Source organism: Artemia franciscana, chromosome 2 (genome assembly GCF_032884065.1).
Source record: "Artemia franciscana chromosome 2, ASM3288406v1, whole genome shotgun sequence".
Classification (NCBI taxonomy): Eukaryota; Metazoa; Arthropoda; class Branchiopoda; order Anostraca; family Artemiidae; genus Artemia; species Artemia franciscana.
The window spans coordinates 37,865,835-37,883,754 of NC_088864.1; the positions used below are offsets into that span (position 1 = coordinate 37,865,835).

General features: G+C 35.9%; 1 protein-coding gene across 4 annotated transcripts in view; it reads right to left on the minus strand.

Annotated features, from left to right (window-relative positions):
• LOC136041183 (mechanosensory protein 2-like) overlaps window positions 1-17,920 on the minus strand; it is a 219,191-nt gene that overhangs the window by 124,142 nt on the left and 77,129 nt on the right. The window contains exon 1 of one of the 4 annotated variants that reach the window (XM_065725802.1): window positions 16,143-16,465. The exons of 1 other annotated variant lie outside the window; for it this stretch is intronic. In XM_065725802.1, coding sequence (XP_065581874.1) covers window positions 16,143-16,188 — 46 coding nt within the window. In that variant the 5' untranslated portion in view covers window positions 16,189-16,465. Of the gene's footprint in view, window positions 1-5,127; window positions 5,466-16,142; window positions 16,466-17,920 lie in introns of those variants that run through there. 2 more of the 4 variants (XM_065725754.1, XM_065725749.1) reach the window with 2 other exon arrangements.

Consider the following 17,920-nt stretch of genomic DNA (forward strand, 5'->3'; position numbering starts at 1 on the left):
AATATACTTTGATCAGCTCATCAAGAGCTATCTACAGCCGTCAAAAAAATATATATATCTGTCTTAGTTCAAAGTTGACTTTTTTTTTGCCCTAGGCCAAGTTTTTAACGTCATCACTTAGAAAGGAGCAAAGGATAAACTCTAATTTCTTTCGGAATGAGAGACCTTTTAAAGTTTAAGAGGCACATCTGATACCATTTCTCTACTGCAATCCCAAGTGCGAAAAACCAAATGGTAAACTAAGCTGAAATCACGAACATATATTGGTAGAAACAATAGATGGCAGTACTTTCGGACCCAGTGTGAAAATGTCATTTTTTTGTTTCTGTAATTTTTTTATTTAACACTCAGAGAAGATATATTGGCTCTAGGGCCGGGTAACTGCCGCATATATTTAACACTCATAGATTTTAGTCCATTGTCAATTTGAAACTGGTGCCTGCCTGCTTGCTTGCTAGAACAGAGCTTTCCACTCGAAAGCCTAAACATGGTTTGATGAAACGAAAGCTTGACTGGATAACTTCAGATAGTTCTCTCCGAAATAGGCTATAAGACTCCACTCCACTTCACACACTTTAGGCTCTGGCTCAAGGACAAGCAAAAACCATCCTTTTTTGCCCCAGGCAAGACTTATATGAAGCTTTCCAAAATGCAAAGTCATATTCATCAATCCAGCGTAAGGTCCACACTTTCCGTAAAAACTGCAGAGGTTAGATCCTTACCAATTTCTAGGAATAAGCTGAAATCGGGGTGCTAGGGAAAAAACACGACAAAACCAAGTGTAGCTCTCGCAACACAATGTACAATAGAAAATCAAACAAGCAGACGTTATTGAAGATAAAAGGAGAATGCCTTATTTCGCTTACATTAACTCTGAATGCAAATGCTAAATTACAATGTTTCCTTTGCTGAAAACATATTTTATTGCTCACACTTTTCACAGATACATATGGAGTTCGTGTCGGATGGAAGGTCGGAAGGATTTGCACATCTTTACAAAGATAGGAAAAACGATTACATATAAAGGACTTTACAAATGAAAATATGTTAAGGAGAATTTTTCAGGCTAAATCATCCACAGGAGATTTCTTTTCAGGAGAGGAGGGAGGGGGGAATTTTCAGTCATGATGGAATTTTCCAGAGAGAATTTTACGGGGCGGGGTATTTTACGTGGGAGAGAGCTAAAAGCCTTAGCCTGGGGAGCAAGTTACTGAGGAGGAGGATACCTCCTTCATATACGGAATAACTTCTGTCCGTTTTGAGTCTTAGTAAACCCCTTATGTTCAGTTCAAAAAACTTGTTTTTTCATTTAATCAATAGAAAATTAACGATTATTATGGGTCGTCTATTTACTAGCATTAGTAATGTATATTTAGTATTTTGTAATTATGCAACGGCTTTTAGGGAGGACTTATTATTGAAGAAAATACGCAGAACATCAAAAGGCAAGTTTTAAGGGCCAGACTTTTGAGCTTTTCTTGAGAAGTCCTTTTCACCCCACTGACCTTAGAAACGGATTCAAGGGAGACTGACTCTTGTAAATACTTATTATGTAGGCCTTTCAGGGGCAGTACTCTAGCACTGCCAATGTAAAGAGCCATATGTCTTCAATATATTTTATACTGACAGCTTCTTATGCAAGGGGTATTCGGAGAAGCTTTAAAGGAGGCTCACTCAAATAAAACTTGAAAGCTCAGTCCCCTTTTTAACAGTTGTAATTAATAGGATGGGAATCATCACGCTTCCTGTGCTCAAGGCTATATCCATGGGATGGGGGTTAGGGCGTTTACCCCCCCCCCCTGAAATGTTTGTCCGACTCATAAAAACGTAACAAAAATGAAGATAAACAAATTTTTGATGCGTTTTTTGTAACCCCCCCCCCCCCGAAAAAATTCTTTTGTGACCTCTCCAAAAAGAGTCCCGAATATGGCCCTGTCTGTGCCCCTTTATTACCCGAAACTCCGTAATACTTTTTTTTCTCTGACCCGCGTAAATTGTTGCACTATAAACCTCTATGGAATCTATAATCTATTCATTGTTAGGCAGCGAAGTAAATCGAAGTACATTATTTGTTTATGGAATCTTGACTTGGGTGGAAAGGGTGAAATGCTGCAAAGATTTTGTCATCAATCTGTTTAGAGTTTTCAAAACAATGAGCCCCTATTGGACAAGAACCTATTCCCATTAAAAGTAACAATGTAGACCGAAAGAAACCGTGTGCACCCAGATTATCACAATAGCACATTTGTGTTATTTCAGGAGAAGCTCAAGGGATCCGTTTGATATTTTTAGGGGGTGCTTTGGGGCTAAGTGGAACTATAGTCATGATTCAGAAGGAGGGATGGAGGTAAATTAGAAGAAATTCTGCATCCTAGTTACCAAATGGCACATCTGCAACATCTTGGGAGCCACGGGTGGAGATTAAGCTAAATGTTTTTAAGTGTTTGGGGGAAGAGGCAAGAGGACTTCATATCTTGTGCTTAGGGAAAAAGAATGTGAAAAAAAGTGTTTCTTTAATCGAACAAAAAGTTATGGCACTTTTAGCCGCAGTGGAACTTTGTATCTAGTAGTTTGGAAAATTAAACACGGTTTATTTACCCAAGCTTTCTAGTAGCGTATCTTTTATATCTCGGCAACGACTATGTGGTCAATTTAATACTTTCGGGAAATGTTTGGTCAGGGTAAGGAGAATTCAAATGTAATTTCTTAGGAAAGGGGTAAGAGTTACAAAAACACTTTCCTCTCATAGAATTGGTTCGTCCAAAAAAGAACCGACAATTCTGTTGAAAGCTTTAAATTTATTCCCGCAGGCTATTGGGTGAAGGGAATCCCTATGCCGAAGAAAAAAATGTTTTGCCCACAGGTAATCGTCTTTTTTCCGATCAGATAGGACTGCTTTCAATAATTTTGTTCAGCTCAGTTACTTGATCTTAAACCTCTGATTAACGATTTTATGCAATGGTGCGTTTTTCATTTCGATCCGCCCTCATTTTCAAGATGTGTCAACTCGTTCTCAAAATGCTTGAAATTTTGTTCTCGTAATTACTTTTATTGTCAAGGTGAAAAAGCAGTATTTATTAATTGTATCAAAATTAATATTTTTTGCCAGTTTTTTAAAAGACATATGAAGATGTAAGTGTTCACTTTCAAATGAGCTCATAAACAACTATCTACAATGCTCCAGCACCCTGCTAGTGCTGGAGAAATAAAAAAAAAGTACTTTAGCATTTCATGCTCAATTTCAAAATTTCCCAAAAATTATTTTTGTAATTGATTTTTACTGCTAAGTATAAATGAATTTTTTTTTCTTGAGTTGAGTTGAATTTAAATTGTTGTTTTTTTTGTTAGTTTTTTTTTCAAAATCTAGTTTTTGGTTTTCACTTACTAAGGGTTGGGAGAATAAGTATTCAAGAATACAGATTCTATATCTCGTTTTAAGGGTTTTTCGACATTCTTGGCGGTACGCTTATTTTGTTTCCCTTCTCTAATTCATCAAAAATGACATGAAAAAGTCCCAATCTGGTGCCGTACGGCACTTTACGACTGGCGTTAAGAAGATGAATTTATGAGAGTCTGTAGATAGGGGCTTAGTTCCAGCATTTATTATGAGGGGGGTAAGAGGGGTCCACATCTGGAGAGTCGAGGGGCTTAAGCTATATAATAATTTTTCTTCAAATTATTGGGAGGGCAACTTCCTCCTTTGTCCCCGAGATACAGTGCCCTGCTAGTGCCAGAGATAAAAAAGGGACACATCAATGATATATAGGCTACCTTTCACATGCTTTCAAAATAATATATTGAAAATCTCAAGTCAGTGACTTTCGACTCTGGTGACTCCAAAAATTTTCTGAAAAAAATATAAACATGTGTGGACGCATGTGAAAAACCATTTCAGGCAGCGCTACGGAACTAGAAGATACTTTTTAGAATTAGCCTATAGCGACACAAGTAAGGGCTCATATGAAATGTAACACTGAATCTCACCACATGACATCAAGAGTGTTGCTTTTGGGTGCCGTATCGGGAACTGAGAAGGGCAGAATACTGATTAGCCCCTCTTAAAAAAGGTACTATTAAAGAGAATTACTGAATGAATATATGAATTTATTTACTTAACTCATCTCAATACAATGCAATAAACCCACAAAATAATACACTGTCGACGGAGGGCTGAGCTAGTAATTAAACAGATACCTTGTAAGATAAAACTTAATTGATATGAGCTTGAAACTTAATGTCAAGCAACTCCTGGGTCATTAAAAGATACGGCATCATAGACCCGAATGCTTCTATCAGAAAAAGCATAGAAGCTTATAATAGTAGAATTGGTCGGCACCCATGGAGCGCTATTTTGATTCAATGAATGTTTCGCTTTTGTATGTTTTAATTGTTTTTAAGTAAGGTGAAGTGTTGCAAAGTTTTTTGTGTAGTATTTGAGGTCATTTTCTTTTTTCTCTTTTCTTTTATTCACATTATACTCCGTTTTTCATGTGTATTATAACGGGTTTTAAATGAATTCAATTCAATTCAATAAGTATGAACTCAAAAGAGCACATAAACTTGGCGTCTTTTTATAGTCGTAGAAAGACGAATACTTTCAAACTACTTTTTGTAAATTTGCCCTATTAGCACCGTGTTTGAGTTTTCAATGAAATCGAGAAATATTGTTTTTGATTACGGTTTGTGAAATGTTGAGGGTTGAGAAACTGGTTAATCGCTTTTAAAAAAGGTAATATAAGGGAAGAATAGCTGAATAAATATAAACGCAAATGCTTATATGTTTGAAGTGCCATAAAAGGCAGTACCGCATGGAGCTAAGGCTTGACATCATATTTATCTTATATAATTGACTACCCTCTCGCTGTATAAATTTGGTAAACAAATCTTTGTCAGTTTAATTGGGATGCTTAATGCACCCTAAACTAATCAGAGCAACAACATTAAATCTCACTCAACAACTAAACACAAGCTTTCCGATTAGACTTGCCAGAGAAGCTTCTGAGAAACCAGAAGAAGATAGACTCGCTTGACTAATAGACAAGGTAGAAAAACAATTGAATATCTAGTCAATTGAATATTTGTCTTCAAGACGCAATAGCAAAGAGGGACAAAATGAAACAAACTTACCGCCTATTAAAAAGCGACTAAGTGATCTAGATGTCTCTTTGTTTAAGTTCTCATTAGGTTCAGAATGAATGTCATCATTTGTGTGACCTTTAGATCCGTCTGATAAGTTATCATAGGATCTTCTTCTTTCTCCGCTTCCTCCTTCTACTGCCATATTGTGTTTCACTTTTGTGTGTCAATGCATATAGTTATCAATAACGGCTTGCAAAATCGAACCTATTCCATTTGATTCAATGTCATTGCTACAAGATTATCAACAAAATCATTTTTTTACACCAATCATTCCTTGGATATTATTTATTCGTAAGCTGTCTGCTGGTAGTATCCACTTATTATTTGGGTATTATTATTTGCTTTATAAATAGTAATCCATCTATTTAAAATATATTAACTTTAAGCTTTCAGTGAATTTGTGCAACTTAACATGGACTTGTCAACCATAAAAGTCTGTGGAGGAATCTTTTAAATTACGCAATGTTTCACTACGGATTATTGTGTGACCCATTTTGAATTTCACGAAGCATAACATGATTATTTCAGGTTGGTACTACCACTAGTACAAGAAAAGTAATTTTGTAGGAACGACTAAAACCAAAAAAAAAACTCGAAAGTTGACCAATGAAAGAATTAAAATAAAAAATGCATTTAAGTACAGTCTGTAGGATAGGATTTAGGGGGCGGAAATGTCTGTTTTTTGGATAAGAAATTCAATAAAATTGACTTCTCACTTAGCTACTGATATATTTCAGACCATTATATGGATTTATATATCATGTAATTTGTACTCCCAATTTTTCTTTCGCCAGTTCATGTCTGTGTCTAAATATTTAATAGTTGTTTTTGTAATCAACCCAATCTATTTAATACATTTTTATAGGCTATCTTTTTTTTCCCTGCATTCCTGCCAATAGAGCCTGGAGGGTGCGACACAATAATGCCTTTGCGTTTTGTTTTTAGCTTTTGTTGAATTGTCGTTTGTTGAACAAATTTATTGCGACGTGGGGCCAAAATGCTCCTGCCTGTGTTTAATCGTAGATCAAAATTTTTCTAAGAAGCTACCTTTTGGCCAAATAAGATATGGTATATTAAGATATTTTAATTAATGAACTTGCAGAGTCAGAATAAATAAAGCCCAAGAAAATGGAGTAAAAAAATCCCTTTTTATCGCACGGTGACCAAAGATCGACTGGTCCTAGTTTTCAAGGAAACTTTGATAAACAGGGAAAAGAGATCTGCGCTTTAGATATAAACAATTAAGGGAAAAATCAGACGTTTCAATTTCCTTTGTGAAAATAGGTGTGCTAGGTATGCGCCAAAAGGGATGTGTTTGATAGTTCAGGTGGTACTTTATTAATTCACTTAAACTTAGAAAATCAACAACTAAACTTGAGAGAATGCCATAAAATTAATAAGAAAAACCAAATAGCGAAGAATAATCTATTCGATATTATTTACATTATAATTCAAAATGCCCCATAGCTTTGAATACTCGATTTACTCATAGAGAGGGTTATCCGTTCAGTTTAGCCGTAGAATTAGAGTCACCCAGGATTACCACTGAGCGAAAAAAGCGTCACATTTTTGAAAAATAAATTATTAAGTCTGCAAAAATTTTTAAATTATAATTTAGCAATTCCAATAGGCAACATGCTTTTTTATTTTGAAATAATCAGTTTTATTTGCTTCTTATACTTTTATCAGTATTATTGATTGCTTATTATAGTTTTTTTTTTTTTTAGAATGTTCAACGCCGAAAAACTAATAGGTAGGGGTGCAATGCCCCCTTCCTCATAAGATTTGAAAAACAACTTTATTTTGGTATTACATTTTTTCATAAAGGAAAGTACCCCCCTCCCCTGGATTCCGAAAATAAATCCTTGTTTCGCCACCTGTGTTTTCTGGAATTGTCACCCTTGGCTAATCGTTCCAATCAGTGAATGTTGGCTACCAAAGGTCTGACTGATGTGTTTAATTTTTTTACTTTTTACTATTTTAAACCCCCGTTTCCCCTAACAAATCATAAACCATTTTTTTCCACTCTAGTTGAGGTAGTACAATTACTGGGGCACCAGTGATGATTTAAAAAACGTCTTTTATTTTTAGTATTTCCATTGAAAACGATATTTTACCCCTCCCCTAGATGCTGAAAAATGCCTCTTGCCTCTCCCTTCTTCCTAAACGTTCGTGAATTGACGCCACTGTGCTCTTCCATTAGTAAAATCTACCAGTAGCGTCGTCTTTAGGGGGCTAGGGGGGTCAGTTGCCCCTCCCCAATAATTTGGAGAGGAAATTATTATATAGCCCATGCCCCTTGACTCTCTAGAATTAGACCTTTCTTGCTCCCCCTCCACTCCAATAAAATGCTGGAGCTACGCCTCTGAAAAGAGTTGTCAGTGGTGCTAAATCATAAAAATGTAAGAAATATGAGAATTTTTTACATTTACTAATGCTAAAGAAAAATATTTTTGAAGTGTAGGGAGGGAAATCTATCCCTCCTCCTCCACAAATAGGTGTTTCTGAAAATATTAGAGGGTGAATGTTCTAAATAATGATTTACGCGTCGTTAAAATGGCGCAAATTAAACCGTAATAATGAAGAGCCCTTAGGTGTAGGCTACCATACGATAGCTTTTGCTATATACAGAAGCCAAATTTTGTAAAAGCAAAAAAGTGAATAGTCAAAAAACCCAGGAGTGAATCTTGAAGAACAAATACGGTTTCTCATCGAAGATTCATTTCTCAAGCTTCCCAATTTTTTATAAAGTCGTTCCTTTGACAAGCAAAAATCATGGATAAAAAATTTCTTTCTAATCTAACAACTTGAGAAAAATCAACAGTGGACAGGTTTTCCAACAAAAAAATTTCCAAAGATTTTGTTTTTGAAGAAATAATGTCTTTTTTGTTTTTTATCCTTAATAATATGGACCAAGGTTTTTAATTGTAGTATAATCGAATCAAAGCAGATAAAAAAGAATGGTAAAATCAACCGACAATTATACAATAAATTTTTATCTCGTGGTAGTTTCTGTCCAAAATTCTACGGTTTACCAAAAAAACATGAACAAGGCATTCCCTCAAGACCTATCGTAGTATGTACTAAAGCCCCTGCTTCCAATATTAGAAAATGGCTTTGCACAGCTTTCAAACCTTTACTGTATTCCCAAAATTCCTTTATTAGTAATTCAGTAGATTTAGTGAAAAACTTAGCAACACAAGTATTTCAGAAAATACAATAGTTGGTAGTTCTGACATTGTTTCCATGTATACGAATATAGATGTAAACACATATAGATGTGTCTTTTGGAGTAGTTACATGGATGACATAATTTAACTTTGGGATAATGGGGAAATCGAATTTCGGGGTATCATAGATCATCTTAATACTTACGATAGAAATTTGAAGTTTAGCCTAAAAATTAGAACCCTGTACTTGCGACCCTTCCCCAGGGGACTCTGGGGAATTAAGTCGTCCTCAAAGACATTCTCACAAATCAACTTTTTAAAACAATAAAAACTTTAGGGTAAAGAGCGGGGTGTTGGGGAGGGGATGGTCCTTTTCATATACAAAATATTTGGAATATACGGAATTATTGTTCCGTATATGAATAAATTACTATTTCAAACAGTTCGTGGTGACGAACTGTGTAGTAATGAGCGACCCAGCTCAATAGTAACTGAAACTCTAAGAAATGAAATTTTGATACCAATAGCTACATCAAAACAATTGTAATTTTATGCTGATTTTAAATATATAAGTTTCATCAAGTTTAGTCTTACCCGTCAAAAGTTACGAGCCTGAGAAAATTTGCCTTATTTTAGAAATTAGGGGGAAACACCCCCTAAAAGTCATAGAATCTTAAACGAAAGGCACACTGTCGAATTCAGAGTATCAGAGAACCCTACTGTAGAAGTCCCAAGCCCCTATCTACAAAAATGTGGAATTTTGTATTTTTGCCAGAAGACAAATCACGGGTGCGTGTTTATATGTTGTTTTTTTTTTCCAGGGGTAATTGTATTGACCCAGTAGTCCTAGAATGTCACGAATGGGCTCATTCTAATGGATTAAAAGATCTAGTGCTCTTTTAAGTCGCGAAAAAATTGGAGGGACCTAGGCCCTCTCCCACGCTCATTTTTTCCCAAAGTCACCGGATCAAAATTTTGATATACCCATTTGTTCAGCATAGTCAAAAACTTAATAATTATGTCTTTCGGGATGACTTGACCCTCCACAGTCACTGGGGAGGGGCTGCAAGTTACAGCTTCTTTGACCATTGTTTACACGTAGTAAGGGCTATCGGGAAGTGTACAGATGTTTTCAGGGGAACTTTTTCGCGTTGAGAGGGAGTGGGGTGGGGGAGGGGGTTAAGTGCAAGGATCTTTCCATGGAGATACTTACCATGAGGGAAGAGGATTTCCGTTAAGAGGCTGCAGGATTTTCTAGCATTAAAAAAAAACAATGAGAAAATAAATAAAAACAACTTTTTTTTCAGCTGGAATTAAGGAGAAGAATTAAAACCTAAAACAAACAGAAGTTATTACGCATAAAAAGGGTTTGGTCTCTTCCACAACATGTTGCTTTTGACGCTAAAGTATTTTTAGTAATTTCAACTATTTATTCTACGGCCTTTGTGATTCAGGGGTTATTCTTAAAGAATTCGGACAAAATTCAAGCTTTAGTGTAAAGAGCGAGGTATTGACGAGGGGGTGAACCCCCTCATATACGTAATAAAAGTATACAGATATAGAAGTTCGTTACGGAAGTTAATTCGTAAGTTACGTATATTTATTACTAATAAAAACGTTCGTAAGATAATAAAAAGTACTAGTTACCTTTTTAAGTAAGCAGAACTTGGAGGGTAGCTAGGCCTCCTCCCCCGCCCCTTTTCTTATCAAAGTTTCCAATCAAAACTTCATATACGGAATAATTTCTGTTTGTTTTAAGTTTTAGTGTCGCTCCTTACTTTCAGTTGAAAAAAACGTGTTTTTTTTTTATTTGATCATATACAGGAGTCAGCTTGGAAAGCTGTAACTGACTGCCGTTATTTCATATACAAAATCATGATTCCGTACATGAAAAGGGCTGTCCCCTCCTCAACGCCCTGCTCTAAAAGCTTAAGTTTTTTCATTGTTTTAAAAAGTATAACTGTGATAAAGAGTCAAACTGTAGCGTAAAGAGAAGGGCGTTGAGGAGGACACAGTCCCTTTCATATACGGAATAATTTCTGTTCGTTTTATATTTTAATGACGCTCCTTAATTTCAGTTAAAAAAAAAACTTGTTTTTTTATTTAATTTCTGAAAATTTTTGAATAAATGCAGGTTTTGATTCTGACTCATCGTACATGCATCATTAAAACGAAAATTGCATATTAACTTTTGGTTTCTTTGGCTAAATGGCTTTATCAAAGTTTTGATCGGACGATTTTTTTAAAAAAGGTGTGGGGGATGGGGCTACTTGCCCTCCAATTTTTTGGGTTACTTTAAAAGGCCACTAGAACTTTCAGTTTTGTTTACGAACGTTTTTATTAGTAATAAATACACGCAAATTACAAATTAACTTACGCAACAAGCTTGCATATTCGTATATCTTTATTCCGTGTATGAGGGGGTTCACCCCCTCGTCAATACCTCGCTCTTTACACTAAAGTTCGAATTTTTTCTTATTCTTTAAGAATGACCCCTGAGTAACAAAGGCCGTTTAATTAGAATAAATAGCTCTTTTGAATTTACGAAAAATACTTTAACGTAAAGAGCGAGGTATTGAGGATGGTACGAACCCCCTCATATACGTAATAATTTCTGAATATTGCTCCTTACTTTTTAGTTGATAAAACTTGGTTTTATTTTATTTCTCATTGTTTTTTTTAAATAATCCTGGAAAATCCAGTGGCTCCTTCAAGAAAATTCTCTTCCCCCATGACAAACTCCTCCATAGAAAGATCCTCGCGTGAAAAATCCTCCAACCGACCCTTCCCCCCACCACCATCAGAAAAAATCCCCCTGAAAATGTCTTTGGGCAAAGTTCATAGCTTGCAGCCCTTCCCCCGGGGACTGTGGGGAATTAAGTCAGCCTCAAAGACATATTTATTAGATTTTCGACTATGCTGAGCAAAATGGCTATCAAAAACTTTGATCCGTTGACTTTGGGAAAAAATGAGCATTGGAGGGGGCCTAGTTGCCCTCCAATTTTTTGGTCACTTAAAAAGGGCACTAGGACTGATAATTTCCGTTAGAATGAGCCCTTTCGCGACATTCTAGGACCACTGGGTCGATACGATCACCCCTGGAAAAAAAAACAAATAACACGCATCCGTGATCTTTCTCCGGCAAAAATATAACTTCCACAGTTTTGAAGATAGGACCTTGAAACCTCTACTGTAGGTTTCTCTGCTACGCTGAATCTGATGGTGTGATTTTCATTAAGATTCTATGATTTTAGGGAGTGTTGCCCCATTTTCTCGAAAATAAGGCAAATTTTCCCGGGCTCGTAACTGTTGATGGGTAAAATTAAACTTGATGAAATTTATATATTAAAAATCAGCATTAAAATGCAATTCTTTTGACACATCTTTTGGCATCAAAATTCCGTTTTTTAGAGCTTTGGTTACTATATAGCCGGGTTGCTCCTTACTACAGTTCGTTATCATGAACTGTTTAATTTTCGGCACTTTTATACGCATTTCATCAGCAGGAGTTGACATCCGAACAAGTAATGCCAGATCAATCACCTTAAACTAATTATATATTCATGCTTGCAAACAATATACTACAATAAATGTGCAATTCATTATAAAATGGAGATGATTGAATATTTCAACTTAATCAATTTCTTCATTACCAAACTATACTTGTTTATTCTTCTATCTTAGCAACTTGATCTTTATACCATTTTCGGCACTTTTGTATGCATTTCAATCAGCAGGAGTTGACGTCTGAACAAGTAATGCCAGACCAATCACCTGTGACTCATTACACATATGTGCTTGCAAACAAAACACTACAATAGGTATACAGTTCATTGTAAGATAGCATATAAATAATAAATTAAATAGTCCATAAGGTATCCCCCCCCCAAAAAAAATGAATAAAGCCTAAAAGATATATTCTTTCACGAAGTCCTCTGTAATGCTCTATCATAGGCTAGTTTTTTCAACGGGCAATGCTTTTCAAGGTCACCCTGCAACGCTATTTGCAATCACTGATCTACTCAGAAACCCTCGTACAAAGTTCACCAGTTAAATGAATTATGAGTTAAAATGGGAAGGATTACCTTTCCGGGGCTGGGGGATTGAGAAAGGAGCTTGTGATAAAGCGGCAAACAACATGTGGCCGAACTCAACTCTGACAAAAACCAAAAAAAATGTTTTCTTATACCCGGCCTATTTTGGTCGGGATGTTTATCTTTTGTGGCTAAAATTCCTACAAAGCCCGTTAGAAAGTCTGTAGCTCCTAAAATTAGACAATTCCCAGTTGTCAAAGACCCCCTTCTTACTCCCCACTGACGAAGAAATACAAAATTGCTTCCTTTTCACCAGGAGAGAAGAAAGAAAACAACAAATATAGAAAGTGTTATTTAACGAAGCATGCAAAAAATACATAAGATGTAAAACGACAAATAGGAAGGAAACACCATCAAGTTTGTTTCTTGTCGTAGGGAGAAATTGGGAATTGTCAACAAAAGAAATGGAAAATTAGACTTACATATAGAAAAATCGATAGAAAATTCAAATAATATTGGATCTCATTTTGTAAAAGAAAATTGGAATCTATAAGCTTTGTTGAGTTACTGCCATAAACTTTCATCTGCCAAACGAACTGACAGTAGCAACGACGTTTTTTGAATAAGTGATAACTTTTTCAACAATAGAAAATACTCTCCATTCGCAGAGTGTATTGTTGAAGTGACCCAATTGACCAGCTCTACTATATATTAAATAAAAAAACAAGTTTTTTTAAATGAAAGTAAGGAGCGACATTAAAACTTAAAACGAACAGAAATTACTCCGTATATGAAAGGGGCTTTTCCTCCTCGATACCCCGCTCCTTACGCTAAAGTTTTTTATTGTTTTAAAAAGTAGAGTTGCGAGAAAGAATCAAACTTTAGCGCAAGGAGCGGGGTGTCGAGGAGGAAAAGCCCCTTTCATATACGGAGTAATTTCTGTTCGTTTTAAGTTTTAATGTCGCTCCTTACTTTCATTTAAAAAAACTTGTTTTTTTATTTAATTTCTGAAAGTTTTTGAATTAATGCATGTCTGATTTTGGCTCTCCGTACATAAATTATAAAAATGAAATTTGCATATTAATTCTTTTTTTGGCTAAATGGCTTTCTCTTAGTTTTGATCAGACGATTTTGAGAAATAAGGGGTGGGGAAGGAGGTCTAGTTGCCCTCCAATTTTTCGGTTACTTAAAAAGGCAACTAGATCTTTTATTTTTAACGAACGTTTTTATTAGTAAAAAAAAAATACATAACTTAAGAATTAACTTACGTAACAAACTTTTATATTCTTATATTTTTGATTATATATATGAGGGGGTTGGTCCCCTCGTTAATACCTCGCTCTTCACACTAAATCTTGTTTTATCCCAATTCTTTAAGAATGACCCTTGAATCAGAAAGGCCGTAGAATAAATAGTTGAAATTATTTAAAAAAATTTTAGCATAAAGAGCGAAGTATTTATCTCCTCCTAAATACCTCGCTCTTTGTGGTAGAGTATTTTTAGAACCCCTCATATGCGTAATAATCTCTGTTCGTTTTAAGTTTTAATGCTTCTCCTTACTTTCAATTGAAAAAACTTTTTCATGTTTACATTTTCATTGTTTTTTTTTGTAGTAATGCTAGAAAGTCCTGCGCCCTTTTCATTGAATTTCTCTTTCCCCATGAAATATTCCTCCAAGGAAAGATCCTCCCATATAGCCCCCTCCCCTGAACCCAACACCCAAGCCAAAAAAATCCCCCTGATAACGTCGGTACACTTCCCAGTAACCATTACTGTATGTAAACATTGGTCAAAGCTTGTAACTTGCAGCCCCTCCCCCAGGGACTGTGGGGGGTAAGTCATCCCCAAAGACATAGTTATTATGGTTTTCAACTATGCAGAACAATATGGCTATCTCAAAATTTTGATCCGTTGACAATGTGGAAAAATGAGCGTGGGAGGGGGCCTAGGTGCCCTCCAATTTTTTTGGTCACTTAAAAAGGGCACTAGAACTTTTCATTTCCGTTAGAATGAGCCCTTTTGCAACACTCTAGGACAACTTGGTCGATACGATGACCCCTGGGAAAAAAAAACAAAAAAAAACCAAATAAACACGCACCCGTGATTTGTGTTCTGGCAAAAAATACGAAATTCCACATTTCTGTAGATTGGACCTTGAAATTTTTTCTATAGGGTTCTCTGAAACGCTGAATGCGATGGTGTAATTTTCGTTAAGATCCTATGACTTTTAGGGGGTGTTACCCCCTATTTTCCAAAATAAGGCAAATTTTCTCAGGCTCGTAACTTTTGATGACAAAGACTAAATTTGATGAAACTTATATATTTAAAATCAGCATAAAAATCCGATTCTTTTGATATATCTTTTAGCATCGAAATTCCGTTTTTTAGAGTTCCGTTTACTATTGAGCCGGGTCGCTCCTTACTACAGTTCGTTACCACGAACTGTTTGATTTATAGACAAAATTTAGCCTGGTAAATGCCAAATTTTGTTTTCATTTACAAGAATTGGGATAAATTCGGGTAGCTTCCATCATGGTTTCAGGAGCAGCAGCACCTAGTAAAGAGCAAACCGGAATACACAGTAGCCAAAATTGGAACTGAAACAGGCCTTTAATGAAATTGATTAGCATTATCCGTGTACCATCATTTTGGAGATAGTGATTTTTGGATTTCAGACGAATAGTAGTTTGTATTTAAAAGAAAAAGTGTTTAAGAATTTTAAAAAAGAACCTGAAAGCCCTCAAAATAAGGTTAAATAAAAATCAAAACAAACTGTGGAAGTTACCACTGTTAAAAGCCTTTAACCAAGGTTTACAGCCCCGCCCCCTACCCAAGAGAGAAATTTAATTTTCACAAGGTTCGAACTAAGGTAGCGCATATTCTCCATCATCTTTTCTTTAAGGAGCACGTTGAAGGTCCCATTGCAATGAATAGACACATTGCCAAGTGCTTTTCATCAATCTAACTTGAACCCAAAGAAAACTAAGACGATTTCAAACCGGCTGCGAAGAGGTAATAAGAAATATTCAAAGGATATACCAAAACCCAAGGGTGAAGGTGAACATTGAAGCCGTTTATAGATCTGTGCGGAGAAATGTATGTCGCTGTATTGGCCTGAGATGGCTTAGTGCTACGGTGAGTTTATTGATAGTTAAAGAGGTAGTATTTGAATATTTTCCTTTTAAATAAGAATAAATCTGTTTAGTTTGATGTTATTCAATATCGACATTTTTATTCACTGGCCGAAAATTGGGAAAAGGGAACCAAAAAGGGAAAATTGAATACAATAACTTTTTAAGGTTTTATCTCTTTTATAAAATGTAAGAAATAGAATTTGCTTTTTGGGATATGGTGGTTTAGTTGCTGACAAGTAGCACCAGGCTCCTATATATATTGACAATGTTACTGCAAAGAAATACAAATTCGTTGCGAGCAAAAGATCGAATTGACTACTCATGCTGCTGTTCGGTATACAAGACTTCAAAGCCTCGAGGCTTTGAGTGTTAAGTCCTAAAAGTGCGCTATTATAAAATCACTGGTTGAATCACAGCCAGAAAGCGAACTGCTATTTCAGAGGTGGTAATGATGCGTAGGGGAAGATGAAGGGCAAAATCTGGGGGGAGGCCCAATGTGACAAAGGTGCCAAAGAGCAAAATTTTGGGGGGAGGGCATTGTGACATAGGTGCTAATAAATGACCAAACTAGCAAATTTATTCTAAAGAAAAGGAGTAAAAAAGAAAAACAACAAGGAATAAGGGCACCAAAAAATCTTGGGGGCCGAGGCCCCCTGGATCCGTACCTGCTGATGCGTACTCTTTTTGAAAAGATAATAATCCATCTCTCATCTATTAGCTTTCCTTATATTTCAAAAGTTCTTCTTCTGTCGAATATTCTGAAGTGTTATTTCACTAACGTGGGTTATGATGACAAGTGAGGTATTGCCGAGAAATTCAGAACGAAACTTCCAAATAAAAAGCGCTCAATGCTTGCAACGCTTAATCCTGCAAAGAGTTTTTCCTGGCAGCCAAATCTGTGATACTAGATGCGTGTGTTGATGCAATCAAACACTTCGTGCTAACAAACTGTAGTAAGGAGTGACTCGGCTCAATAGTAACCGAAACTCTAAAAAACGGAATTTTGATACCAATAGCTACATCAAAAGAATCGCATTTTAAAGCTGATTTTAAACACATAGGTTTCATCAAGTTTAGTCTAACTCATCAAAATTTACGAGCTTGAGAAAATTTGCCATATTTTAGAAAATAGGGGAAAACACTCCTAAAAAGTCATAGATTTTTAACGAAAATCACATCATCAGATTCAGTGTATCAGTGAATCCTACAGTAGAAGTTTCAAGCTCCTATCTGCACAAACGTGGAATTTTTGTATTTTTGCCACAAGACAGATCACGGATGCGTGTTTATTTGCTTTTTTCCCCAAGGGTGATCGTATCGAACTAGTGGTCCTAGAATCTCGCGAGAGGGCTCATTCTAACGGAAATCAAAAGTTCTAGTTCTCTTTTTAGTGACCAAAACTTAAAAACGCCCGTTTTTTCCAAAGTCACCAGATCAAAGTTTTGAGATAGCCGTTTTATTCAGCATAGTCAAAAACCTTAAAACTGTATCTTTAGAAACGACTTACTTCCCCACAGTCCCTGTGGGAGGTGCCGCAAGTTAGATATTTTTACCAGTGTTTACACATAGTAATGGTTATCGGGAAGTGTACATACGCTTTCAGGGGGATTTTTTGGTTGGAGGGGAGGGGTTGAGGGAAGGGGTTATGCGGTGGGAACTTTCCATGGGGGAATAGAATTTCTAAGCAATAAAAAAATAAATATGAAAAAGTTTCTTCATCTGAAAGTAAGGAGCAACATTAAAAATTAAAACGTACAAAATTTATTACGCATATGAGGGTTCACCTCCTCCTAATACCTCGCTCTTTACGCTAAAGTAATTTTATTAATTTCAACTATTTATTCTACGGCCTTTGTGATCAGTGGTCATTCTTAAGGAATTGGGACAAAATTTAAGCTTTAGTGTAAAGAGCGAGGTATTGACGAGGGGGAAACCCCTTCATATACCTAATGAAAATATAAGAATTTAGAAGTTTGTTACGTAAGTTACTTATATCTTTACTAATAAGAACGTTCGTAAAATTAGAAGTTCTAGTTGCGTTTTCAAGTAACCCAAAAATTGGAGGGTAACTAGGCCTACTCCCCCGCTGGTTTTTTCTCAAAATCGTCCGATCAATACTATGAGAAAGCCATTTAGCCAAAAAATAAATTATTATGTAAATTCCGCTTTAATTATTCATGTGCGGAGAGCCAAAGTCAACACGTGCATTAATTCAAAAACCTTCAGAGATTAAATAAAAAAAACAAGTTTTTTAACTGAAAGTAAGCAGCGACATTAAAACTCAAAACAAACAGTAATTACTCCATATATGAAATGGGCTGTTTTCTCCTCAACACCCTGCTCTTTACGGTGAAGTTTTTTACTGTTTTAAAAAGTAGAGTTGAGAGAAAGAGTCAAACTTTAACGTAAAGGGTGGGGCGTTGAGGAGGGAACAGTCCCTTTC